The sequence below is a fragment of the Scyliorhinus canicula genome, chromosome 13 (assembly GCF_902713615.1).
Source record: "Scyliorhinus canicula chromosome 13, sScyCan1.1, whole genome shotgun sequence".
Taxonomy (NCBI): Eukaryota; Metazoa; Chordata; class Chondrichthyes; order Carcharhiniformes; family Scyliorhinidae; genus Scyliorhinus; species Scyliorhinus canicula.
The window spans coordinates 94,442,240-94,469,911 of NC_052158.1; the positions used below are offsets into that span (position 1 = coordinate 94,442,240).

Below are 27,672 nucleotides of genomic sequence, written 5' to 3' on the forward strand. Positions count from 1 at the left end.
ACTATCCTTTGCTGTGTCCTGAGCCCTCCTCCGGTTTTTATGGCTACTGCTTTTTCTCTCACTGACTTTCCATGTGCAAAAAGAGATTCACAATTGCTATTGTTTGGAACAAAAGTTTAAAAAGTGTTGGAACCATAACAGTGCAGTTCATTTAAACCTCCGTATAGCTGGTGTTTATAGCATTGGTGAACGATACGGACACATGGTGCAAGAAGCAGAAAATCATTCCAGTCTATCTCATTGTCATGCCGCTTACTGACCAACATGGCATCTAACAAATTTTTTTAAGTTACAGGAAAAAAATCTTTCATAACATCTGCTGTGCTATGCTATCCTGAATCAGTTCAACAAACAAGTGACCAGTTGATTAACATAGTCAACACATCAATGCTGTATCTGACAAACATAGAACAGAGTCTGTGTCAATTATTCTTAAAATGCTCTTACTGAGTTCAAATAGTCCATGTTCCTAATTTTTAGATTTATTTAATTTGGTGGAAATGTTCATTGACCAATTGGATGAATGTTATCCATAATCTGCTGTGCGATTGCTGCCATTCTAAAGTAACAAACAGCACAGAAGCAAAACTTTGAGAAAGTACATACTGTAATTAACCATATCAGTGCATGCGGCAGAAGCAAATAAATGAAAATACTTGTAGTTGCAAAACACCTTTCACGCCTTCAAGGTGTCCCATAGTACTTAACAGCCAATTAAATACCTGTGAAGTGTTGTGACGCAAGGAAAAGATCATAGAATTTACAGTGCAGAAGGAGGCCATTCGACCCATCGAGTCTGCAGCAGCCCTTGGAAAGAGCACCTCACTTAAGCCCATGCTCCCATCTTATCCCCTACCAATCTTTTTGGACAATAAGGGCAATTTATCATGGCCAATCCATCTACCTGCACATTTTTTGACTGTGGGAGGAAACCGGAGCACCCGGAGGAAACCTACACAGACACGGGGAGACACGGCATAGAAGTGGTAGTCAATTTGCCCACCGCAAGATCCCACAAACAGCAATGTGATAATGATCAGAATCTGCTTGACATATGTGCACAAGTAAAAATTTACACTTAATTTATGATCCTAAATGTTAACTTGGCCTGTTTGGATCGACTTTTTTTATATTACACATGAAGTGAAACCATAAAAGTATTCTAGATTTTACTGTCAAAACAGGGATATCTGAAGCAACTGGTGGAGAAATCAATCTCACCATTCCCAAAATGCAATAATTTACTGATTTCTATCTTATGTCAAAAAATATAAAGTTAAATAATTTGTTTTGGAGCTAGTTTAGTTTAACAGCTCAATCTCTGTCAAAATATGTTCTAAAGTGTCAGTTTCCAGATTAAAAGCAATTTCCCCACAGATCTCAAGCCTCATATGCAAGAGAAAGTTGTATGCTCAGTGCTCAGTAATTGTAAACTTAGGCATGTATTTTTGCTACTGAGGTAAATAGTTCAAGACATGACATTTCCCAGCTTGTTGCGCATATCCCAGTAGAAAGGCCCTCTGGATTGTGCAAACTTCACTTGGGGAGGTGATGGTGGCTCTTGTGGGAGACAGTCAGGCCTGTGGCACTTGGAAGCAGGTCAAAGGCAGTCACAAAAGGTGGCGGAGTGCCAAGATGGGCTGATTAACGGCTTGCCTTGGTTCTCTGAGACTTCATCCCAGTTCTAATGAAGGCTGTTAGACGTTTTAGCTCTCAGCCCCCACCTACTCTCCATACCCTCATGCCAACTCATATTCCCCACTAACCTCCAAAGCCAACTCACACCTTGCCACACACCCCAAAGGCGTCATATACCCTCCATACCAATGCATGGCTGTTCACTGCCCATTCACCCAGAATACACTGTGTACAGGATCAAAAGAACCCTATAATAATAGTGGAACTGCTTAGGAAAAAGGCAGAAATCTTTAAAAATACACTGGTGTTCCTATAACCCAAAAAAATGTGAATAAACACAACGGGCAGGATTTTAAAAGAAAATGGAAAATGTCAGGTTCTAACAGAAAACTGGTGTGCTTCTCCCCCAAAACACAGCCAGTTTTTCTGGCCAGATCTTCTGAAACTGTCCAAAACAAATGGTGGTCGTGGAGAACGGTGGGGACGGGTACAGGGATTGCCATTGTTAAAGGGTACTCAGATCTGACCTGAAAACTAATCTCCCTTCCACCCCCATAGCCATAGCGACCCTCACCACAAACTTTGGGCGGACCCCCCCCCCCGGCAGAAGTATCAGGGTGCATTCTCTCCCCTCCCGTGCGTTTTTTCGGTGCACACCCCTTTCCTCCTCACCACACACAAGGGGAAGCCCCTTTCCCAATGGAGAAGGGTCATCCCCTGGCAGTGCCAGGGACAGTGTTGGTGGAACTGCCAGGATGCAATGCCCAGCCTTGGCCCTCAACCACGGTGCCTCCAGGCATTCCCGCCACACAGTGTGGTCATCACGACTGTTGTTTGCCTACCTGTAGTGACTTGTGCTGGCATAACAAGGGGGTGGTGTAGAGAAGCATTTAACAGGGCTGAATGCTACGGCACAAAGCTGTTTAATGATATTTAAATGTTTTTATGGATATCAGGTTCATGCTCTTTCTGGTATGAAACTGATAACGTCTCCCACAGGGAATATTTCAAATGGATTTGCCGGTGCAAATCCTGTCATAGTCCGCTCGCAAGATTTAGTAGCCATAACTATATTTGCACCTGTGGCTAATGAAAAATCGTGCCCAACATTAGAGAAAAAAGTAACAGAATTTGTAACCACATCACACTTCTCAACCTTGTGAAAATGAACAATGTGACATTCACAAACGTTATCACAGAAAAAATAAATTATAGACACAAAGATGTCAATCAAGCAAAGTCAATAGTTCACGCCAGCTGTCAAAGCAAGACTCCACCGAGTTAATCCCTTTGTGACTCTGGTTTTAAATTGTGCTCTCTTAGTCAATTCATTTGCTTGTTTGCAATCTTCCAATAATATTAAATATTAATTTGTTGGGAAAATGTTTTAATCCTGTACCATTTAAAGATAATTTATACAAATTTGCACTTTAAAGTAAATAATTTAGAAAATGTGATACTGTGGCAGATTATAAACACAATTCTAAAAATCATAAAGTATCAAATTGCATCACTACAATATAAATTTATGTTTGAGTTAATGCATAAAGTAATTTATCCCTCATATATTCAACAATACTATTCATTGCTACACAGAATCATTTTAATATTTTTTGTCCCCATTGTTTGGTTAAACTCTTGTGCTGTTTGCATCTGGAAATGCATTAAGTAGACTGTCAAAATAATCCTGAATATACACTGTACTAAATAATGTGCACATTAAATAAAAAGCACCTACAAATTACATTATATAATTTTAATTTATTACCAATAGCATACAATGAGAACATTTATTAAGATGATTGTTTGATGTTGGAACTACAACGCCACGCCTCAGAGGTTGATTACATTTATTTCAAAATAAATTAATTCTATATTTGATTTAATACAGAAGGGAAAACCACAATTGTTCAAAAAGTACACTAAATATATTCTTAATAATATGAATGATATTACTTCAAAAATATCTATTATTCCGTACGATGATAAAAAATAAACTTGCTGAACTTCATTTAAACATTTAATCCAGGGGTCTTTCAAACGTTTCCTTTAACTACAAACAAAATGAAAGTAAAAAAACTTTGAGAAGATCAAATGTAAGTTATCTACCATTTAAAGTTAATCTTATCCAGAACACCTGTGTTACCGGTTTAAGGGTGTACTCCTGGTGCCAGTTGAACTTATAGTAACAGTAGCCGCACGCTCTCGTTCTTTTGCAAACTCCATTTCAATTTTGGCTTGAATTTTCTCCCAGTTAACTTCTACCTGCATGAGATATTTGATGACAACAATTTTAGTCAAGGATTTCAATTTAATTCAATTTTCTATGCAAATTCCCATCAACAGTGGCCCATGATGTGGATACTTAACCAGCAGACCATAAAGAGACATTACAGGCTTGTTAAAAATGGTTTGTTTTCCATTTTTGTGGGGCCAGCAGAAGTAGGGATGGTTCTCTTTTGCTCCACAAAAATATTTTTACCCATCGCTAGCTCCTGTGCAATACACTAAACAGATGGGAAATAAAGAGCCATTCCCCATAAAACCAGTAAGAAAACATACCCGGAACCTCCTGGCTCCACAGCATCGGGTTTGGGGGTACCCCAAAAAATGTGCTGGTGAATCCCTCTTCAAACTTCTGAGGTAAGCATTTGCATGCCAATTATCCAGAAGCACAACTCCTTTAAACACCCAGACTGATCAGTGCACGGGACTCCGCCGCCTGCCCTTCCCCAAGACTCCCGGGGACTTGCCACCCTCTCGACTAACCACTCCTGACCTTCCATGGGATTCCTCCTAACCCCCCCACCCTCCAACCTATGAACCTGACCTTCATCTTCGACCCAGCGGGACATGCCCCACTCCCCGATCCGACCCCCACTGTCCCTTCCATTGATGTTCAAGTCCCTTATCCCCTGTACTTTCAAACCCACCCCACTTGCTGACTTCTGATCCCCACCCTCAAGCAGGTAAGTGCACTTTAAAGTCTTGTAAATCCAGCAGGCTATCACTTTCTTGTATGTTTATTAGAATTTTTTCATATTAACACAAACCAGAACAATAGAATAGAAAACATCACAAGCAAATATGAAAGTAAAAAAACCCCACAATATATATTAATTTAAATACTAAAACTAACCTGAACCCCCTAACAAATTGACTAAATCTTTAAAAAAGGAAACAAATGATCGCCATCTTAGATAGAACCTCTCCACCGACCCCCATGGTGAATTTGAATTTCTCCAAGTGTAGGAATGACATTAAGTCACCAATCAAGCAGAGGCATTGGGCGGAGTACGAGATCTCCAACCAAGCAATATTTACCTCCGGGCTATCAGTGAGGCAAAGGCAACAACATCCGTCTCTATCCCAGACTGAAGCACTGGCGAATCCGACACCCCAAACATGGTTACTAGCAGACATGGCTCTAAATCCACATGGTGCATCTCTAACATGGTGTTAAAGAAGGAAACTCGGAGACCAGAAGACATGTGTGGCTAGCCAGGCCAAGAGAACACCGTTCATACCTATCCTCAACATTTGGGAAAAACCTACTCATCCTTGCCCTAGTCAAGCGCGTCCTGTGTAACGCCTTAAACTGAATAAGGCTCAACCGAGCACATGAGGATGTGGAGTTGACCCTCTGAAGGTCTCACTTCAAACCTCACTAGTAAGAATAGGGAAAATTCACTTTCCCATCTCACCCTCACACCACTTAGCAGAGCAGAATCTGACGACAGAATATGGCCATATAGGTCTGAAATACACTCCTCGCAAGGCTGAGCCAGGGACAGAATCCTCTTCTGCAAGGAAGAAGGTGGTTCCAAAGGAAAGGAATAATAATAATCTTTATTACTGTCACAAGAAGGCTTACATTAACACTGCAATGGATGCCGTGAAAATCCCCTAGGAAAAGCCTTAAGTGAAAAGTCATGAACTTGACAATACCAAAAAGGTTGGATTGGACAGCTGGAATTTATCAGCTAACTCCCTAAAACTGGCAAACCTCTGCTGCATGAACAGGTACCGAGAACACTCCAGACCTTTCATGTCCCAAGATTTAAATATTGGGTTCAAACCAAAGGTAGGAAAAGTTGATTGTTGCAAATAGGTGCTGACTAAACTGTTTCCAAATTCTAAGAGAGGAGACCACCTCCTTTGAGGAAAATCTCCGTTAGTGGAGTGGAAGGAGAGGAAGAAGCCGACTCTGCCACCTTACTTCCCGTTGAGCCCTGAGAGGCTTCAGATTCCGGCAACGCGTTTTTGCTCAAAACCGTTTTTAGCTTTATTTTTTCTCGACATCTCAGCAAAGGGAGAAATCGATCCAATAACTATCATGAGTTTCCAAGGAATGAATTACCCATGACGCCAAGAAAAAGGGCAAAAAGATTAGTTCTCCAGTGGGAGCCACCTCCAGTGGGTCTTCCCCTTACATTGCACCAACCTTTTTGGTATTGTCAAGTCCAGGCTGTCACTTCCTGACGCTAATGGGAGGTCATGGCCCATTATTTACTTTCAACAAATAAAAATAGATTTACCAAAGCCCTGACCAAATCTTTTTGGTGCATTTACATTGTATCTACTGTAGTTTAGGGCAGGGTCAGGGATTATTGGCCAGGATTTATGGTCAGCAGTGAGGGAATGGCACTTACTGTTCAATGTACTGACAGTTGCCCTAGATTTTTTGCAGGCTTGGAGTCGAGACTTGCTCTCATCAACTCACTGATTCCTGCAATGCACAGGAGTTTTAAGGCATGTATAAGCAGAGCAAGCAATATTGTGATTCTGGAACAATTCAGTTTGAAGAATTCCCACTGAGACTGACAAGGCTGGATTTTAACTGAAAAAAAGAGGTAGGCTTGGGTGGAAGTTAACATCTCAGGAATATATTTTCTGACGCAAATTTATCTCAAATCCTCCCATTCCTGCCTTCAGCTAATGACAAACTATGGATGGGTGGTCAATCCGATCCAAGCAGATGGATTCCAACTTTTGGACTTTAATTGCTGCCAGCCGGATTTCTTGGGCATCAAACAAGCAGTTTCCTCAAGGCAAGGAGGCAAGTATATTTGTTCACATCTCTTGGATTCAGCCCATCAATCTGGATGACCAGTGTCCAAAGCAGCCTATCCGCCACATATACCTTCCTAATACACAGGCTGACAGCTCAAATCCTCCAGTTTTGGCTATAGAATTAGAGCCTTCCTTAAAGGCAGTGATGCCCATGCCTGTTCCCCACCTAAGCCCCCCTTCCCTACGATGCATGGTGTCCAGTTCACAATGCCCTCTCTGTGTTCCCACAGAAGAATCTGGCCCACAGCAGACAGGAGAGGGCCCAGAAGGACGGTATCAGAGTCCTTAAAGTCCTATGAGCAATGGGCCGTAGAGGACAGATTGGTCATCGATGTGGTGAGTAACCACCGGCTCCTACCCTGTGACCTATGACATGCATGTTGCTCATGCCAGCATACTGACCTTTCCCTCTCATTGACCACATGTCCATGTCCATTATCACACAGAATCACCATCCACAGCTGATTGGTGGAGTCCCAAAGGCCGGGGCACAGGAGATAGCGCCAGCAATGTGTGGCACCGGGGCCAACTCTGCTGAGATTTTTTTTTTAAAATGCATTTTATTCAAACTTGTATCAAAGTAGGTTACAGCAAATAAACACCCCGGGAAACATTCTTCCCAACCATCAACTATACAGTTTGTACAGATCTCCCTCCTTTTTCACACCCCCTCCTCAAACATGGTCATAAACATCCTGCACCTTTTCTCTAACTCCCCACTGAGCCCCTTAACTCTTACTTTATCTTCTCTAACCGCAGAAAGTCGTACAGGTCACCCAACCATGCTGCTACCCCCGGTGGCGATGCTGACCGCCACGCCAGCAAAATTCGTCGTCATGCAATCAGAGAGGCGAAGGCCATGACATCGGCCTTCCTCTCCTCTCCTCTCCATGAGCTCCGGCTTCTCTGAAACCCCAAATATCGCCACCAAAGGGTCCAGGTCCACTCCCTCCTCCACTATCCTGGCTAAGACCGCGAACACTCCCCCAGAATCTTCCCAATTTTTCACAACCCCAAAACATGTGCGCATGATTCTTTCTGGGAAGCATGCACACGTGTGCATGATATTCGTGTGGTGGTCGCACATGTGTTGAACATTCAGAAACCCCTTCTTGTTGATGAAGGGCACCCCCTTACTCGCCAATGCGTGCAAGGCGAATGCGTGCCATCTATTACTCCCTGGCCTGGGAATCCCAGCGATGGCGGTGAATCCTGCTGCCCGGGCATCCGGTTTAGCTTGGTCCAGGTTAAAGTTCATATATTTAGCTGCCAGGGAAAACAGAGCATCCAAGACTGTAGGCTGGGGTATGCCACACAAGTTTCTGTTCAAGTCCTGGAATGATCCTGAGGCTTAGAAGGTCAGGGCTGCGCTGACCTTGACGGCCATTGGGAGCGGGCATCCTCCTCATCCACATGGTGCCAAGTATGCAAGGCCATGGCACAGGTGCCGCACCGTTCCCTTGTTGAGGCAGAGCCTCCTGCGGCACATGCTGTCCATCATCTGTTCAAAGGACTAGCGATGCCGGTGCACCTTGGACTATCGCGGGCCTCCCTCTCTGGGCTCGTCCCTGGCCTGGTAGGCAGCCAGGCCCTCAGAGCATGGGGCAGGCCCCGCCTCAAGCCCCTATCGACACTGAAGCCGCCGCCTTCTCCGATGTCAGGACACCAGCATTGGCATCTTCCGCGGGGTCCAAGATATCATCCATATCTTGTAATATCTTTAAGGCATGGACGAGGATGAGGGACAGATAATCAGCTATAGATTCCAGGCCGGTAGTCCCCGGTTCCCCATGGCTTTGCCGCCCTCCCCCACTAACATACCTTGCCATTCCGCAGGGTATCATCACACACGCCCTGCACATGAGCACCTGACCAGAGCGGGAGCCCCTGGGCACCAGACCCTGTACCCCAGATACCCGCTGGTAACGTTACCTGGACTGGTTCCCTCCCCAGTCCACACACCCACCCTCTGGTGCGGGGATGACCCCAGTGATGAGGCACAGCTCTTGGGTGTTTGGATGTTGGCTTCTGCTTCTCTGGTGGTGAAGCCTCCAGTGTTCAGGCCTTACGATCTGGTTGGGATGCTAGGCAGCACCTGCGACATGGCATATCTACCCACGGAAATCCACTTACTCGATTGCCAATTCCTTATAGGCAATAACCTTTAGCTGTGCACCCGAACGTTGTTACAGTCAGTGAGGGTTATTGGTGGTCGGTACGACAGATAGGCAGTAGCTAGAGCTGCACCCGTTACGGACGTTCCAAGGGGTGGCATGGCAGACCCACGAGCGTTGGGACACTAACCCCCCCTTACCGATGATAGTCCACCACCCCCCCTCCCCCCTACCCAACCTGAGCGCATCCGCCTCACTCTCCTCCTCTTCCCCCCCCCCGCATTTTGGCCTCTCCCGCGATCTAACAGGCATCTCGCGCTTGAGGAAGAAGTGGCTATTTAATCGTACCCAATATCTTTTGCACTAATGCTAAAGTTGCAAGGTCGATGCACACACATGAACCTCTTTCTGAATTATTTTCAAAAGATGTGCATTCCCTTCCTCCTCTGTTAAAAGCACAACTGCTGATTCAATGTAACGACTTGTAAACTTGATTATAAGTGATAAATTACACTTTCCTTGATTTATGCCAGTGAACTACTTATGTGAATAAAGTGGTAAGATTAAATCTTCTTACTAAATTATCAGAAAACAGTTTGTGACAGCTATGTAACCCCAATGTCCCTGTCAGATGACATCTATTAATCTGTCTGCATGTTCCAATTTGAATTGATCAGCCTCATCCTGAATGAACAGACTTGACAACATTTTGTTTTTCGAGTTACTTACCCCTTCTGCATACTGTAAAAATCTCTTGTTGGATTCTTCTTTTTGGAAATCCTCCAAAAATTTCTTCCTATAGGCTAGCACAGTATCGACGTGAGTTTTATATTTTACAGCTAGCTCCAGAGCTCTGTGTTTTGAAATCAATGAAAACCTTAAATACAGGTGGCCAAAAACAGTTATGTGGCACATCATACAAATCAAAACCAAGCACTAGCAGGGTAGCCTTAGGAATTATTTTTCTATCTTCTCCTTTAATTTCTTTTTCAGTGACCAAAATTAGTCTGTCTTTACAACACATTTAACTGTGACAAAGCATCAAATAGTTTTTAAATTTAAGGAACATGAATTAAGATAAAATAAATTATTAATATTTTGTTGCTTCAAATCATAGATACTAACTTTAAACATATGTAACTTAACTTATGCAATTAAATTAAACTTTGGATAGTGTACAGATGAAAATACAAAGAGAGCTCATGAGGATTGGCTAGCCTCTTATTTTAACATGTTATATTTTGAATTAATGACATCAATCTACGGCATTACTTGTTGAGGATGCTGATTTGTAGCCAGAGATTTTGTCAGTTAAATAGGACATGGCAACAAAATGATTTCAATTGACTAATTCAGAAATGCTGACGTCTTCATGCGAAGAGATCCCATGAGCATTACAACATTCAGATTTTGCAACAATTAAGGTATTATTTTAAATTTGAATAAACTTAATTTTATATGGGAGAAGCAGTATGTCATGCAATGCTTCTGCATGAAATTAACTGTTTGAGATGACTGATACTACTCAAATTAAAAAATGTTTCATTAAATTAAATATTAAAACACTTTTTAAATGTTATGATCATTGTAGAATAACTAATAGGGCACTTTCAGTTACTGAGTGCTTTTGTTTATATCAAATTAAGAATGTGCCAGTTGGAATTATGCTTATTTTTCTGCAGACTTTATATAAAATTGACTGATCATAAGCAAGAGGACCGGACTCCCCAAACTGAAAGGAAGCAAGGACATTATTGTCCCATTCCCTTGCCCATCCCACAGAATGTTGATCTTTATGGTGAGAAAGCCAGACACATGAGGCTTCAGTGCTTGTTATTCTTGTACTGGGATTGAACTATCAAAATATATGATAAATAATAATTTGTATTTAGGTAAGATGCTTAACAATGGAAAACATATCAAGGTGTTTCACTGGGCTGTAAACAGACAATAATTGACACGGAGATTGAAATCTTTTGAATCGTCAGAGATCCCACTGCCAGGGCCAAGGTGTGGGGGCTTTCTCAGGCGGTGGGACCCAGGACTGCAATGCGATGGCAAAAGCCAATTGGGTGGCTGCTGTTGGCACTGCTATCCGATCAAGGATTTTAGCCTGCCCTCAATCAGAGGGCATCACTGAGAGCAGCAACCACTGCTGAGAAAGGTAGGAGACCTGCGGCCCACGGTAGGCAATTTAGTTAACATTTTAAATGATAATGGAGACAAGGAAACCCCTCCAAGGAAATAATTGGGGCCGCAGGTGCTGCATTCCCTGCCCTGCTCACAGCCTCCTCTTTGTTTCAGGAAACATTCCCCCTCGGACGGGGGCCATCAGCAAAATGCTTAAACACTGTTAAATGGCCCCTAATTGAATTTTTAAATATAGACATCAGCTGCGTGCTTCCTTGAAGTTGGCAGTCTGTCTGCTTCCTGTCGTGCCATTGCTAAAGTGCCCAGAAATGGGATAGCAGCTCCCTGTAATTTTACCCTATTTCCAGTCCTCCCTAGGGGGTCAGTAAAATTCAGTCCTATGTCAAAGAATAACATTTTAGGACATGTGACTGCAAGCTTGGTCAAAGAGGTAGGTTTTAATTGAGGATCTTTTTATTGCTGAGGAGAGTGACATGGAGAGACAGACATGTGGGTGAAATTCTACTGCTTAGGCCTAAATAGCTTAAGACACAGTGGACAAAGGTGGGTTGAGCAGACTGAGGTAAATAGTTGCCACAGAAACTTCTTATTAATCATAAAGGGTGGGATTCCCCAACTGTGTGTTTCTTTGCGGCACACTGATCGCTGGTGGTGTGATTCTCTGTTCCCGCCTCTTGACGATGGGATTTCTTATAGAAGCCAGTCCGTGCCTCTGGGAAACTCGTGGGCAAGGATGCGCTGCCGGCAGGAACAGAGAATCCCAACAGCCAGATAATTCAGGCCCAGGTCTGGTCAGTCTCAAAGATATTCAGTTGAGTAGAATGGAATCAATTTGTTCAAGAAAGAAATGCATTGTGAAGTTACAAGAAATTTTTGCAATCTTTTGCAATTTTCCAAAATGTTAGACTAAAATGTGGATCATTGAAGAAACAAACAAGGAACCTGTTCAAAATGGTAATTTAATCCTAACAATAAAATGAAAAATTAATTTAGCTTATTTAAGGTGTATTAAATAAAGTACACTATATTGAATAAGGCAAGCATTATAAATCTGAGGTGTTATTTGGCAGAAATCTTCATAAAAGCTGGGCTCAATCTGCTTTTAGCATTGACAGCACATGTGCAACTGATAAGATGAAAAACCTGTCTCAAAAATAAACAATTTTAGTCAAAAATATTCTTTTGACTGGTAAATCTCAGATGAGATAATATACAATGATGAAATATACTGCATTGTGAAAAAGGCACAGCTTCACTCCAGAAATTCTCCACATGATTCAGTTATGCCACATATGAAATGGCAGGAAGTTAAAGCCAAAGGGCGCCTTTGAGGAAACAGGAAAAATCAAGGGGCAAGTACCTGGGCAATACCAGTCCACTTACTGAAAGTCCAGCTTAGAATAACAATGAAGGACTTCAGTCTACCCGTCTGCTCTCTCCCTCAGGGATGGTGTGTAATATAAGGAGGACCAGAGACGATGAACTGTTATTTTGAAAAAGGTGGGTTACATCTCATTAAATGTTCAAATCATTAATGAGTAAATGAAAATGGGAAATTAGGTTAACAATGCCTATCACTGACTTGTCAATTCATCCTCTGTGTATAAATAAACTAAAATTTGTATAGGGACAGTACAGCAAACAAATAACACTGTCTGAGATTGAACAGATATCACTGGCCAAACATTTGGCTCTGTCTTCAATACTACATGATTTTGGTCAATATGCAAAGATAAATCTACTTTTGAACCATAACAGCATAATTACTATCAGTTAACAACACTGACCTCTAGTGTGCACTTGTATCTGTGTAGTAAACATTCATTTTAACCGTATGCTGAATTGGTTTGATTTACTCACCTATCCCAGTTGTAGAGGTTAATATTTACTTGGATGGCTTGGTAAATAAGGCCCGCCTGGATTAAAGTTCCCTCAGCATCCTGTGTATTTCCAGTAAATAACAGCAAGTGTGCCATCCGTGACTCCTTTGAGGGCAAATCTTTGATTAAGTTGATATATTGTACCTTATCAATCTGGAAATTTAAAAACAAAATCAACAATTTGTTCAATTTGAGCAAAATTACAATTATTTAATTGTTGTCCTATTTAACGGTACGTTTTAAATGCTGGGTTTTGAAGTTTCATGCAAGTTTATTATTACAAATTACCCATAGGAACAAGAGTAGGCCATTTAGCCCTCAAGCCTGTAAAGAGATCCTGACTGATTTGTAACCTAACTCCATATACTTCATTTTGCCCCATATTCCTTAACACCTTGGATATAAAAAACTTTTAATCCAAGATTTAAAGTTTACAACTGAGCCAGCATCAATTACCTTTTGTGAAAGTGAGTTTCAAAAATCTCTTACATGTAGAAGTACTTCCTAATTTTACTGCTCAAAGATTTGGCTCTCATTTTTGGAAACGCTCGCTACTCCTAGATACCTCAACCAGTGAAAATAGTTTCTCTATGTCTACCCTATTTTGAAACCTTTGATCAAATCACCATTTAACCTTCTAAATTCCATGGAATACAACCCCGGTTTGTGTAATCCCTCCTTGAAATTTAACCCTCGAGTCTAGGTATCATTCTAGTAAATATACGTTGCACTCCCTCCAGGGGCAATATATCTATGGTGCTCAGAACTAAAGTACTCCAGGTACAGTCTAATTTTATGATGTGGAGATGCCGGCGTTGGACTGGGGTGAGCACAGTAAGAAGTCTTACAACACCAGGTTAAAGTCCAACAGGTTTGTTTCAAACACAAGCTTTCGGAGCACGGCTCCTTCTTCAGGTGAATGATTCAGGATTCACCTGAAGAAGGAGCCGTGCTCCGAAAGCTTGTGTTTGAAACAAACCTGTTGGACTTTAACCTGGTGTTGTAAGACTTCTTACAGTCTAATTTTATACAACTGAAGCTGATTAGACTGGGGTTGTTTTCCTTACAGCAGAGAAGGCTGAGGGGGGGGGACCTGATCTAGGTGTACAAAATTATGAGGAACATACATAAGGTAGATAGGAAGGAAATTTCCCCCTTAGTTGAAGGGATCAATAATCAGAGGACAAAGATTTTACGTTAAGCGCAGGCAATTTATTATTTTTTAAAAATTACAGTACCTAATTATTTTGTTTCCAATTAAGGGGCAATTTAGCATAGCCAATTCACCTGCATGCACATATTTGGGTTGTGGGGGAGAAACCCACGCAGACACAGGGAGAATGTGCAACTGCCACACAGACAGTGACCTGGGGCCATGATCAAACCCGGGTCCACAGTGCTGTATAAGGGCAGGCGATTTAGAGGAGATTTGAGGAAAATCCTTTTACCCAGAGGGTGATGAGAATGTGAAACCCACTGCCTGAAAGGGTGGTAGAGGCGAGAGCCCTCACAACATTTAAGAAGCTGCAATATATGTGGGTTATTGTAGTTTTGTGCAATGTCTCTTTAAGAACTAAATCACGTGACAGCATTGACTACTTCCTGTGATGTTTTGCCCTAGTCTGGTACCAGCTTTTTCTTTACAGTGACAATCTATTTAATGTTAATGTTACTTTGAACCCACGTGCATTTGCAATTTATTTCTTTTGTACTGTTAGTCTAAAGATTCAACAGTTTACACAAAGAAAACTGGTAATGAGGAATGGAACAGAAAACATTTTCTTCCAAAGAAACAGAAAAAAAACAAACTTCGAGAGTCAGAACTTCAAAGTTGATGTAGAAGAGAGTTGAGCTGCTTCAATCGATCAAGCAGATTAACCGAAGGTCACAATCGCACCTGGCATCAGATCTGGTAAGGGTTTTGGGGGAAAAATTCAAAGGAAGGACCCATAATGATTTCAAACCAGCACTCCAAGGAGTTCAGACTGTAAAGCTTGCCACATGCAGTACAGCAAGACATGGAAGTAGTGTGGGGATATGGAGGTAGAGTGGGGTAGAGACCATTAATTAAAGGAAGTTGGGAGAGCATTCTGATACCGTTAAATAGACTCCGAGGAATCTAGGCGCAATGGGCTCATTTAATGAAGACTCAGAGAACTGGTAGTCATACGCAGAAAAATTCCATTAATACATTCTCGCCAATAAGATTTTGGGAGAATCAAGGTCCCTGCATTCCTAAGGACAACTGGAAGCAAAACGTTCAATTTATTCAGAAGCTTGATTCAGCCCAAGAGCCCGGGGATAAGGCACATCAGGAATTGGTTAAAATATTAGAAGACTACTTTGCACCAAAGTTGTTAATTATTGCACAAAGGTTTTGATTTCATTGAAGGAATCAGTTAGAAGGGGAAAATATTGCACAGTTCATCACAGCCCTCGAGCAACTTTCAGACTTTTGCGAATTGTCAAAAAGGCGACAAAATTAGAGATCATCTGGTGTGCGGTTAGAAAATTTAGGTAATTCAGAGAAGATTATTGATGGAACTGAATCTAAATCTGAAGACTATTTTTATATTGCTGCTTCAATAGAGCTCAGCAAAGGAGACTTCTTAGCTAAGAGCAAGCACGAGGATCCATTTGGGTAGTCCTAAAACTGACTGAACCACCTATCAAAATGGAGGTCAATACAGGGGCTTTGAAGACAGCAGATGGGATCTTGAGGACAGGAACGGAGGAAATAGTGCCTCGGAGAGGTTACATTACAGTCAAGCTTGAGCTATATGGACAAACTGAAGAGCTACCACTTCATGCCGTCTGAGGAAGTTTTTCAGTGCTCTTTGCCTGCTCTTGGCTGGAAACGATTAAACTGAACTGGAGCATTGTAAACATATTAGTTGAGTCAAAATCGCACTTACAGATCATCATGAGAAAAATACAGCAATGTTTGTGAAGACACACTGGGATCCATGAAAGGAGTACAAGTCTCCCTGAAGATCAAGGAAAATAGTCAGCCGAAATGTCTCAAGGCTAAAGAAGTACCCAGGCTATACATCCAAAAGTCAAATCTGAACTACTGAGACTTGTGGAACAGGTGTTTTATAACATGTTACTACTAGTGACTGGGCCACCCTATGAAGCAGGATGGTACATGATACATTTCGTATCTTTTAAAAAAAAAAAATATTTTTATTCTCCTTTTTCACAATTTTTCTCCCGAATTTACACCCAACAACAATCAATAACCAACAACAAATATCAGCTTTGACAAAGAGTCATTGGACTCGAAACGTTCACTCTTTTCTCCCCCTACAGATGCTGCCAGACTTGCTGAGATTTTCCAGCATTTTCCCTTTCGTTTCAAATTCCAGCATCCGCAGTAATTTGCTTTTAACAAATATCTCAAACCCCATAACAGTAACAACGATCCCATCCTCCCACCATGCCCAGACATCAGCCCGCATGTTATAATAAACAAATGACAAAGAAAAAAAAAGGAATCAGGGATTACCCATAGCCATCTTCAACATACACAGCCCCCCTCCCCCTCCCACCCCCAACTAATGTTCGATGTTATCCAGTTCTTGAAAGTGCATAATAAATAGTTCCCATGACTTGTAGAACCCCTCTGAGCTTCCCCTCAGTTCGAACTTAACCTTCTCAAGGGTCAAGTATTCCAACAGGTCCCCTCGCCATGCCAGGGCACAGGGCGGAGAGGCCGCTCTCCATCCCAGCAGGATCCACCTTCGGGCGATCAACGAGGCGAAGGCTATGATATCTGCCTCCGCACCCGTTTCCAACCCTGGCTGATCCGACAACCCGAATATGGCCTCCCGGGGACCCTGGTCCAGCTTCACATGCACCTCCTTCCAGTACTCCCCAAGCTTTGGACAGACTAAAACATATGAACGTGATTAGCGGGGCCTCCCCCGGCACACACACATCTTCTACCCCTTCAAAGAATCGGCTTATCCTTGCCCTCGTGAGGTGTGCCCTGTACACCACCTTCAGCTGTATCAGCCCCAACCTCGCACACGAGGTGGAGGCATTTACTCTCCGGAGCACCTCACACCAGACCCCCTCCTCTATAACCTCTCCCAATTCTTCCTCCCACTTCGCTTTGATCCCCTCCAGTGGTGCCTTATCCTTTTCCAACATAGCTCTGTATATCGCGGACACTGTCCCCTTCTCCAGTCCACTTGCCGCCAGCACCTCCTCCAACAACGTGGAGGCCGGTTCCTCCGAGAAGCTCTGTATCTCCTTCCTGGCAAAGTCCTGAACCTACATATACCTAAACACTTCTCCCTGCTCCAGCCCATACTTCGCTTCCAGCTCCCTCAATCCTGCAAATCGACCCCGAGGAAACAAATCTCTTAGAGTCTTAATCCCCTTCTCTTCCCATTTCCGAAAGCTTTTGTCCCACCTCCCTGGCTCAAATCTGTGGTTCTCCCAGATCGGCATTTCCCTCGACACTACCACCAACCTGAAATGTTGGCAAAACTGCTTCCAGATTTTCAATGAAGCTATTACTACCGGACTCCCTGAGTATTTCCCCGGAGCTATCGGGAGCGGGGCCGTTGCTAGTGCCTTCAGCCCCGATCCCCTGCACAAACTCTCCTCCATTCTGACCCACTGGGAATCAACCCCTCGGACCCAGCTCCACACCTTCTCCACATTCGCCGCCCAGTAGTAGTACATCAGGTTCGGGAGACCCAAACCCCCTGCCTGCCTTCCCCTCTGTAGCAGCACCTTCCTCACTCTGGCCACCTTCCCGCCCCATATAATCGAGGTAATCTTCCCCTCAATCTCCCTGAAAAAAGACTTTGGCAGGAAAATCGGTAGGCATTGAAAAATAAACAGAAATCGCGGCAACACATTCATTTTAACCGCCTGCACCCGACCCGCCAGTGACAGAGGGAGACCATCCCACCTCGCTCGGTCGGCTTTCACTCTCCCCACCAAACTAGTGATATTGTATCTGCGAAGCTTTCCCCACTCCGTGGCAACCTGCACCCCCAAATACCTAAAGTGAGTCCCTGCCCTACGGAATGGCAGCCCCCCCACCCCTGCCCCGGCCGAGACACCACAAAATACTCACTCTTGTCGAAGTTCAGCTTGTACCTAGAGAAAGACCCAATACCTGCAGCAACTCCAATATTCCTCCTATCAACACACCCGGCTCCGACACATACAGCAGCAAGTCGTCGGCATACAAGGACACCCTATGCTCTATTCCACCCCCCCCCCCCCCCCCCCCCCCCCCCCCCCCCCCCCCCCCCCCCCCCCCCCCCCCCCCCCCCCCCCCCCCCCCCCCCCCCCCCCCCCCCCCCCCCCCCCACTATTCCTTCCCATGCTCCCGAACTTCCTAATGCGACGGCCAATGGCTCAATCGCAAGCGCAAACAGCAAGGGGGGACATAGGACATCCCTGCCTCGTCCCACGGTGGAGAGAGAAGTATCTCAAATGGATATTGTTCGTGCGGACACTCGCCTTCGGATCCTTATATAACTTTGCCCAGTTCACAAATCTTGGTCCAATCCCAAAGCGTTCCAGCACTGCCATCAGGTACCCCCATTCCACCCGATCAAATGCCTTCTCGGCGTCCAGTGCCACCACTACCTCGGTTTCCTTCCCTTCCGCCGGTGCCATAACGACGTTCACGACCCTCCTAATATTCGAAAACAGCTGCCTCCCTTTCACGAACCCTGTCTGATCCTCACCTATCATCTTCGGGAGGCACCCCTCCAGCCTACCCGCCAGTACCTTTGCGTCCACATTAACAAGTGAAATGGGCCTATACAACCCACACTCCGTCGGATCCTTATCCTTTTTAAGCAACAGTAAAATCGATGCCTGCCCCAAGGTTTGTGGCAGCAGTCCTTCCCTATCGCCTCTTCAAACATCCCTACCATCAGGGGTGCCAACTTATCCTTAAAATTTTATAATATTCCACCAGAAACCCATCCAGCCCTGCCACCTTCCCCCACTGCATCCTCCCAATCGCTTCTTTTATCTCCTGCTCCAGTATTGCTCCTTCTAATGTAGCCTTGTCTCCCTCCCCTAGCCTCGGGTACTCCAACCCATCTAGAAATTCCAGCATCTCACGGTCTCCCCCGGCTGGCTCCGACCTGTACAAGCTCTAGTAGAATTCCTCAAAAACCTGGTTAATCAGCTCCAGAGCCACCACCAACTTCCCGGCCCTATCCCTTACCTGAAGAACCTTGCTGCTGCCTCCCTCCGGAGCTGACCTGCTAACATACGCCCATCTTGTCTCCATGTTCATAAACTGCACCCCTCGCTCGCCTCAGTTGGCACACCGCCTTCCTGGTGGATAGTCGGTCGAAGCTCGCCTGTAGTTCCTTCCTCTTTCCCGGCATCGCTGGGTCCCCATCCTCCGCATAACTTCTATCTGCCTCCAACATCTCATCTATTAGCCTCTGCCGCTCCAACCTCTCCTCTTTGTCCACCCTGGCCTTAAACTAAATTACCTCACCCCTCACTACCGCCTTTAGAGCCTCCCAGATGATTGCCATTGACACCTCACCTGTACAGTTGAATCTTACATATTCCTTAATTACCTTTTCAATTTTTTCACAGAATACTTGGTTCCCCAAAAGCCCCACATCCAGTTTCCACCCCAGCCTCTGCACTACCCCCTTCTCCAGCACCATATCCACCCAATATGGTGCGTGATCCGACACAACAATTGCAGAGTATTCCGACCCCTTGAATCCAGCCAGCAAAGCCTTTCCCACCACAAAAAAGTAAATCCGCGAGTATACCCTATGGACCGCTGAGAAAAACGAGTACTCCCATTCCCCTGGGTGCAGGAACCTCCAAGGGTCCACCCCTCCCATTTCCACAATTAGCCCAGCCAGCGCCTTTGCCCCCCCGATGGGACCAGCGAGCGCGGCCGTGATCTGTCCAACCTTGGCTCCTGCACCAGGTTCCAGTCCCCCCCCCCCCCCACAATCAGCTTGTGTGTGTCCAAAACAGGAATGGCTGCAAACACCTTCCTTGCAAATCCCGCATCGTCCCAGTTGGGACCGTATACACTTACCAGCGCCACTAATCTCCCGTCCAGCGCCCCTGCCACAATCACATATCTACCCCCTTGATCTGCCACTACCGTCTCCATCTGGAAGCGTACCCTTTTGCTGACCAACACTGCTACCCCTCGAGCACTTCCATCAAATCCAGAGTGAAACACTTAGCTAACCCAACCCTTTTTAAGTCTCACCTGGTCCTTCACCCTCAAGTGAGTCTCCTGCAGCATTGCCACATTGGTTTTCAGACTTTTAAGATGCGCAAGCACCCTTGACCGGACCTCCTAGCCCTCTCACGTTCCACGTAACTATCCTTACTGGGGGTCTCTAACCCCCCCCCCCCCACCTTTCTTATCCACCATGAACATACCACCGGGCCCTGCCCCATAAGCCTGAGCCGGCCCTGTCCATTGTTAACATCGAACTCCTTCCCCCCCCCCTCCCGAAACCCCCCCCCCACCTTTCCCCCAGAAACAACATCCCCCAGCATCCAACCCTTCCCCCCCCCTCTCGCTCGCCTTGTAGGCCCATTGACGCCTGCTATCCAGGCTCCAATGTCCGCAGCCCTCCTCTCCTCTCACCTCCGTTCACTAGCTGACTGACTTTAGCTAGCTAGTGCGGGTGGCTCCCCCCCCCCCCCCGCCAAGACTTATCATCCCCTTCCACCCAGTCCCAGAGAAAAAAAAAACCAAACCCAACAATCCAACCCATACAATTCACTAACATAACATTTAACCGTCGCAACACAGAGTGCCCATCAACCCACCATTAACTTAAACTCTATAACAATACAAAGAGAAGTAGATTACAACACAAATCCGTAAAAAGAATGTTATAACATTTATACATTTTCCGGCTGTTCAAATACAGTCCACAGTCTCTCTTCCAGCTCCGCTCTTCATGTCTGTCCCAAGCCTTCTGCCTTCACGAATGCCTCAGCCGCATCCGCTGTCTCAAAATAAAAGTATTTGCCGTTATACGTTACCCCTCAACCTCGCTGGGTACACCATACCAAACCGTACCCCCTTCTTGTAAAATGTCGCCTTCACTCGCCCAAACGCCGCTCGTCTTTTTGCCAACTCCTGGTAGATCCGGACTGTAGTACCATCCCATAGTATCTCCCGCTTCTGCTTCACCCAGTTAAACACCTTCTCCTTCATGCAAAACTTATGGAAGCAGATAATTACTACCCTTGGCAGTTCGTTCACTTTGGGCTTCGGCCTTAATGACCGATGGGCTCGGTCTAGCTCGTACTGGGAGGGGCTCTCACCCTCCCCCATCAGCTCCACCAACTTCTTAGCAAAGTATTGTGTTGGCCTTGGGCCCTCTGTCCCTTCGGGCAAGCCCACAATTCTCAAATTATGCCGCCTTGAGTGGTTTTCCAAGTCTTCCAGCTTTGCTCGGAGACCTCTATTAATCTCCACAGCCCTCCACAACTCATCTCCCATCGAGGTGACCTGGTCGCTGTGTCGTGACATGGCTTCCTCCACTTCTTTCATCTTCTCGCCCTGCTCTCTCACCTCGGCCAATGCCTTTGCCACCGCCACCTTCAACGGGGCAATTATCGGGGCGATTGCCTCCTCCACCAGTAACTTCAATGAGGCTGCTGTCTCCTTTTTCCAAGCCTCCATGTGCCTCGCAAACTGTTTTTCCAGCTCCACCACCATCACCTCGGTCATCTTCTCCACCGTAAATAGTGCGGCCCTGCTTTACAGTTCGGCTTCCGCCATCCTATCACCACTTTTATTCGTCTTCTCCTTCAGCGGCGTCCCGCGTTTCCTCCTTTCTTCGACGCTGCTTTTCGCATCCTTTAGCAGCTTATTGTTTTTCACTTTCTTTCTCTTCTCTCTCTCCCTCCACCCTTCTGTCCTTCATCAATCCGAATTATTCTTTTTTTTTTTAAAGACAAAGGGGAGGGGAAAAAAACTTCACCAAACTTCTTTAAATCTTCCAGCTCTCTTCCTTTCCTCTCTGTACTCATCCAGAACTCCCCTAGGACCAGGTTCCAGCCTTTAGAGGCTGGTGTTTTGGCCTTTGCGTCCCTAGTAGCCCGGCGGAGGATCTTGTTGCAATGGAAAGATGCGAGACCCCCAAGCGTGGAGACCTGGATCAATGACATGGCAGGATTCATTAAGCTGGAGAAGGTCAAATTCGCCGAGGGGGTCGGTACAAGGGTTCTTTAGGCGGTGGCAGCCTTTCCTCGACTTTCTGGCTCAACGATAGGGAACTAGGTCAGTAGCAGCGGCAACCGGGGGGGGGGGGGGGGGGGTTCTGGGGGGGTTATGTTTATGTTAATTTAATTTATTTTGTTGCTCATCGGGTTTGGGGGGGGGTAGAGGGGAGCATTATATGTGTTGTTACGGGTCCGGGGGGTGTTTATTATTGTTATTATTATTGTTTTCTTGTTATACATTTTTCAAAAAATTTCAATAAAAATTATTTAAAAAAAAGAAACAGAACTGGACAAGCCATAATATTACTGTGGCTACCAGAGCAGGTCAAAGGGAAGGAATCCTATGGTGAGTAACTCACCTTCTGATCCCCCCAAAGCCTGTCACCATCTACAAGGTACAAGTCAGGAGTGCAATGGAATACTCTCCACTTGCCTGGATGATTGCAGCTCCAACAATACTGGTTTGATTGCTACGTCTTCCACGAACATTCAATCCCTCCACCACTGATGAACTGAGGCAGCTGTGATTATCATCTACAAGGTGCTGGTTTAGCTCACTCGGCTAAATCGCCGGCTTTTAAAGCAGACCAAGCAGGTCAGCAGCACGGTTCGATTCCCGTACCAGCCTCCCCGGACAGGCGCCGGAATGTGGCGACTAGGGGCTTTTCACAGTAACTTCATTGAAGCCTACTCGTGACAATAAGCGATTTTCATTTTTCATTTCAAGATGCACTGCAGTAACTCGCCAAGGTTCCTTAGACAGCACCTTCCAAACACACGATCACTACCATCTAGAAGGACAAGAGCAGCAGATACCTGGAGGAGGTGTCCCTCCAAGTTACTTACCACGCTGACTTGGAAATATATCACCGTTCCTTCTCTGTCGTTGGGCCAAAATCCTAAAACATCCTCCCTAACAGCACTGTGGGTGTACCTACACCTCAGGTACTGCAGCAGTTCAAGAAGGCAACTCAACCCCACCATCTGAAGGGTAACTAGGGATGGGCAATAAATGCTGGCCGAACTAGCGACGGCCACATCCCTTTAATAAATTCAAAAAAATTAAGGATTTACATAAAACACCCAAAACGTTGGATGCCATTATGGAGGCTCCACGACCAACGAATGTCACTCAATTTAGGCAATTCTTCGGGTTAATCAACTACTATGGAAAACTCGTCCAGAATCTGGCAACCCTATTGAAATCGTTACATACCTCGTGTGCAAAACAGGCAATGCAATGGACATCTGAATATGAAAAGCATATCAATCAGCAAAAGAAGCACTGAAGTCAGAAGTGTTCATACATTTCAATCCAAGTTACCATTACAACTTGCTTGTGATGTTTCGCTGTATGGTGCTACATTTACTAGCTCCAGGAGAAGACAGACCAATAGCTTTTGCATCTTGTATGTTAACAAATGCAGAATCTAACTATGCTCAGTAGGAGAAGGCATTGAGCATTGTATTTATTGTACAGAAATTGCACCAAAACTGTATGGTCATCACTCCACATTGCTGACAGACCACAAGCCCTTAACAGCTATTTTTGAACCACACAAAGATATCACTTTGTAGGCTGCATGTAGACTTCAACGATGGTCTTTAATACTAGCATGCAAGGCTACAAACCAAGTGCTGGAAAATGGGATTAGAATGGATCAATGCTTAATGGTTGGTGCAGACATGATGGGCCTCTACTTTGCTGTAAAACTTTATTACTTTAACTTGTATTCTATTCTTCTAGATATAAAAGCCAGCATGACATTAGTCTTTTTGATAATGTTTTGTACCTGTTCATGGAAGTTAATGATCCATGTGTCTGGACCCCCAACTCTCTTTGGACCTCACTGTGTCGAGCTTTTCCCCATTTAGTACACACCCTTTAAATGACCAAAGTAGATATGTGCCTACAGTACAATCTACCTGTCACAGTTTTTCCCCATTCAACATTGCTACTCCATTGGCTGTGAAGTGCTTTGGTTTGTCCGGAGCTTATGAGAAAAAATGGGCGTGATTCTCCGGTCCACCAGTTAAGTGTTTTGCTGGTGGCAGGATTCTATCTTCCTGCCGCTTGTCAATGGGATATCCCATTGTGTTATGGGCCAGGGTTTAGAGAACCCCAAAGTGTATCATGGAGTTCAACTGACCCACAACTTTTAATAGATTGTGGTATGGGGAGCACACAGCCCACTCTACAGGTGTAATACAGCAGAAATGGAAAAGTATTTTTTCAAGCAAAACAATGTTTATTCTATGAATTCAAGTTAACCTTTTTAAAAACAGTGAACAACTTAGCAACCATCAATTCAAATACAACTCCCAAACAATATAACACTAAGTAATCCGTAAGCTGTCCTTTTAACATCCAGAAGACTTAAAAAAGACCTTTAAACAGAAGCACATCAGGTTAAAGTAACTACTGCGAGCAGTTATTAGTTTTAAATCACCAAAGGATTAATTTACATTCTTTAGATTAGAGGGAGATTCTAATACACCGTAATTTGTTCTTAATCTAAGACAAAAGTTTGGCACAACATCGTGGGCCGAAGGGCCTGTTCTGTGCTGTATTTTTCTATGTTCTATGTTCTGGCTGTGACTGCAGCTATCCAGCTCTGAAAACGAAACTAAAACACATCCTGAAGCAAACAGCACGCCTTTCAGGACTTGTGGAGGAAACCCACACAGACACGGGGAGAACGTGCAGACTCTGCACAGACAGTGACGGAAATTGATCCCGAGACCCTGGTGCTGTGAAGCAACAGTGCTAATCACTGTGCTACCATGCCATGTCTTGAAGTGCTTGCCCAGACTACCCTCTGTAATGTAGAAAGTCAAGAGTGAGATGCAGTATGTTTTCTTGAGGTTCATCAGAGCAACTCCATAACACAGGACACTATGCTCTACACACCATTCTGGAGGTCACATACGGAGGTAGAATCTGAAACATTCTGGCTTTTCAGAGGAAGAACCTGTCTGAGTGCTGCAGTCTGATAAATTCCAAGATCTAGCACTACACATTACTGTATGGACTGATGTTTAGCGCAGCTGTCCCAAAGGCAAAACGAGAAACAGCCACAACCTGCTAACGTATTTGTGTCCCGGGACCTTGAATTGAAAGGGAACATTATTTTGGCTTGAATGTTTATAATCAAATGTGAACCTGGAAACTGTGCATTTTCAATATATGTAGCTCCATCCGAATAGGGGCAAATAAATATATTAATGGCAACACTCACCATGTACCTCAATGCTAATTTAATACCTGTTAAAATCCAATGTTTGGATAGAAATGTTCCAGTCCTGCCACCATCCGTAATGAGGCAACTCAAATTCCTTCTGGACCATGTTTATGGCCTTACAATGAGTAGATTTTTTCGGTGATTTTTTAAACATATTTGTTTCATTTATGAATAAAGCTTATTGTTGAAATAAAAGCACTTGACTGATTTGAGAGATCAGTGCCACGCTTCCCTCTAGAACTTGTAGGGGCCAATATTGGTGGCACTCACACATGCCTTTTTCAGTAATCTCTTATTCTCAAAAATCATCTTTTAATATCTGAGCACAAGGTCCACTTTTCTGTCATATTTATTTTGTAACTATAACTAGTTCATGCTCAATTAGGCTATATGCATCTCCCCTCAAAGTCCCTGTCTAATCTGCCTATTGGATTGGCAGGCTAAAATTGAATGCTGGTGCAACTTTAGCAAGCGAAGAGAGTATGTCAGATCACGGTCAGTAATAGGTCATATGAGGTTTATATGTGAATTAGTGTATGTGGGTGTTGTGACTCAGGCAATGACAATGAGGCATGAAAAAGGGAAATGTATAAGCTGTCCCTGAGCTAGAAGCCTGCTCCAACTTTCTTAATATTGTCTCTGCTGATGATTGGTATATATTCAGGAAGTGCTTTATGTTTGGTAAGCCCCTTGCGATGGGTAATATTACGAGTGGAAGAGTGTACAGCTGACACTGGCAAAAGTAACCTTTTGCAGTATCTAGAAGTTGTTAGACGCTTTTCAGAGTGAGAAAAAATGCAGAAAGGTGTAGATATGTATTTTTTGCTGCCTAATGGGTAACTGTGGGAAGCAGGCATGGAATGATAAAGGATCAGTAGATGGTGGTAGGGACATGCTCTGCAAAATAAAAACAGAGAATTAATTGATTGTGGTTTTGCACAGCGGATGAGATCATTTATTCCAGCACTGCAGCAAGGTCAAGAACACAGAACTACAAAACCAGTATCTTGGTTACTAATTAATTGTTCTTATTATTATGCACACTTTAACATGAGAGCTCCATGAATAAATGAGGATCTTCTTTGCTGGACCAATTAAACTACATGGATGCCGAAACAATGAAATCCCAGGTGCTATAATCCAGTTAGCGACTGTTAACGTTTAAAGAAAAATCTGAACACCCATCAATTAATCGACAGAACTACATCACAAGATTTCAAATTTTCAAACAGAAATAAACTTTATTGTATATCAAAAATAATCAAACAAAGTAAGCAACATTAACCTAATAGTTATAAAGTCTTCTGCTGTAAAATCAATTTTACATCCCCCCCACACACACACACACACACACAAAGAGTTCCCCTTTCTTTCCAGAATCTTGAAAGCTCATTAACCTTCCCGGGAACCAACCAAAAGATATGCCACAGCCCTCTGCAGTTTACTTTAATTCTCCTTAGTATTCCAGCCAAAATATAAATCTCATGGTCATCCTTCCCATGGATTTTGGCTAAACAATTCTCCAGTTTAAAAAAAAAGACCTCATGACGGTGGACTCTACAGCTCCTTGTTTTGGCACTGGACAGATATAAATTGTTTTTTCAGTCTTCTTCCACAGCTACTATATAGCTTTTTCCAAACTAACTAATCAAGCTGACTTATTTTTGCTGCAAGGTTGTGAAGACCACTGTAGATTTTTTCCATTAACTGCAAACTACAACAAATTCAAGGTGAACTGGCTGCTTCTGTCAGCAAACACAAACAGATCAATGAAATAAAAGAAGCTTCCAACCAAAGTTCTACCCGGAATTACCATTTCTTTGGCATGCTTTGGGACTATTCAAACAGAAAAACTGACAAATCATAGAATCCCAGAATCATAGAATACTTACAATGAAGAAGGAGGCCATTTGGTCCATCAAATCTGCACTGACCCCCAGAAAGAGCACCCTAACAAGGCCCATCCCCATATCCTCATAACCCTACCGAACCTGCACATCTTTGGATGGTAAGGGGCAATTTTGCATCACCAATCCACATAACTTTCACATATTTGGACTGTGAGAGGAAATGAGGAGGTGGGGGTGGAAATAAAGAGTTGACACCAGTGATCATTGATGGGTGGGGGTAGGCTGTCACTTTACTTTGAGATCAGGGTGGTCTTTGTGGATCCTGACTTGCTGGAATCTTTAGGCACCGCTCCTCCCCTCTCAATGTCAGTGCAAATCACGCCACCTCTCCAAAGAAATTATTATATAGGGGTGGATTGCAATCGGGAACTTGTAGACCCACCCAGCGGGAAAAGCACCTCCTTTCATAGCTGAGGTGACACGTGGTCATTTTTTTTGGGAGAATTTC

At 44.2% G+C, this 27,672-nt stretch overlaps 1 protein-coding gene across 7 annotated transcripts in view; it reads right to left on the reverse strand.

Moving 5' to 3' along the window:
* Positions 1–3,384: 3,384 nt before the first annotated feature.
* Positions 3,385–27,672, reverse strand: part of ift80 (intraflagellar transport 80 homolog (Chlamydomonas)) — a 335,512-nt gene continuing 311,224 nt past the window's right edge. For all 7 annotated transcript variants that reach the window (XM_038815169.1, XM_038815171.1, XM_038815170.1 and 4 more), the window contains 3 exons: positions 12,837–13,009; positions 9,555–9,678; positions 3,385–3,903 (listed from right to left, as the gene is read on the reverse strand). In XM_038815169.1, the coding sequence (XP_038671097.1) occupies positions 3,781–3,903; positions 9,555–9,678; positions 12,837–13,009 (420 nt within the window). In that variant the 3' untranslated portion in view covers positions 3,385–3,780. The remainder of the gene's footprint in view (positions 3,904–9,554; positions 9,679–12,836; positions 13,010–27,672) is intronic.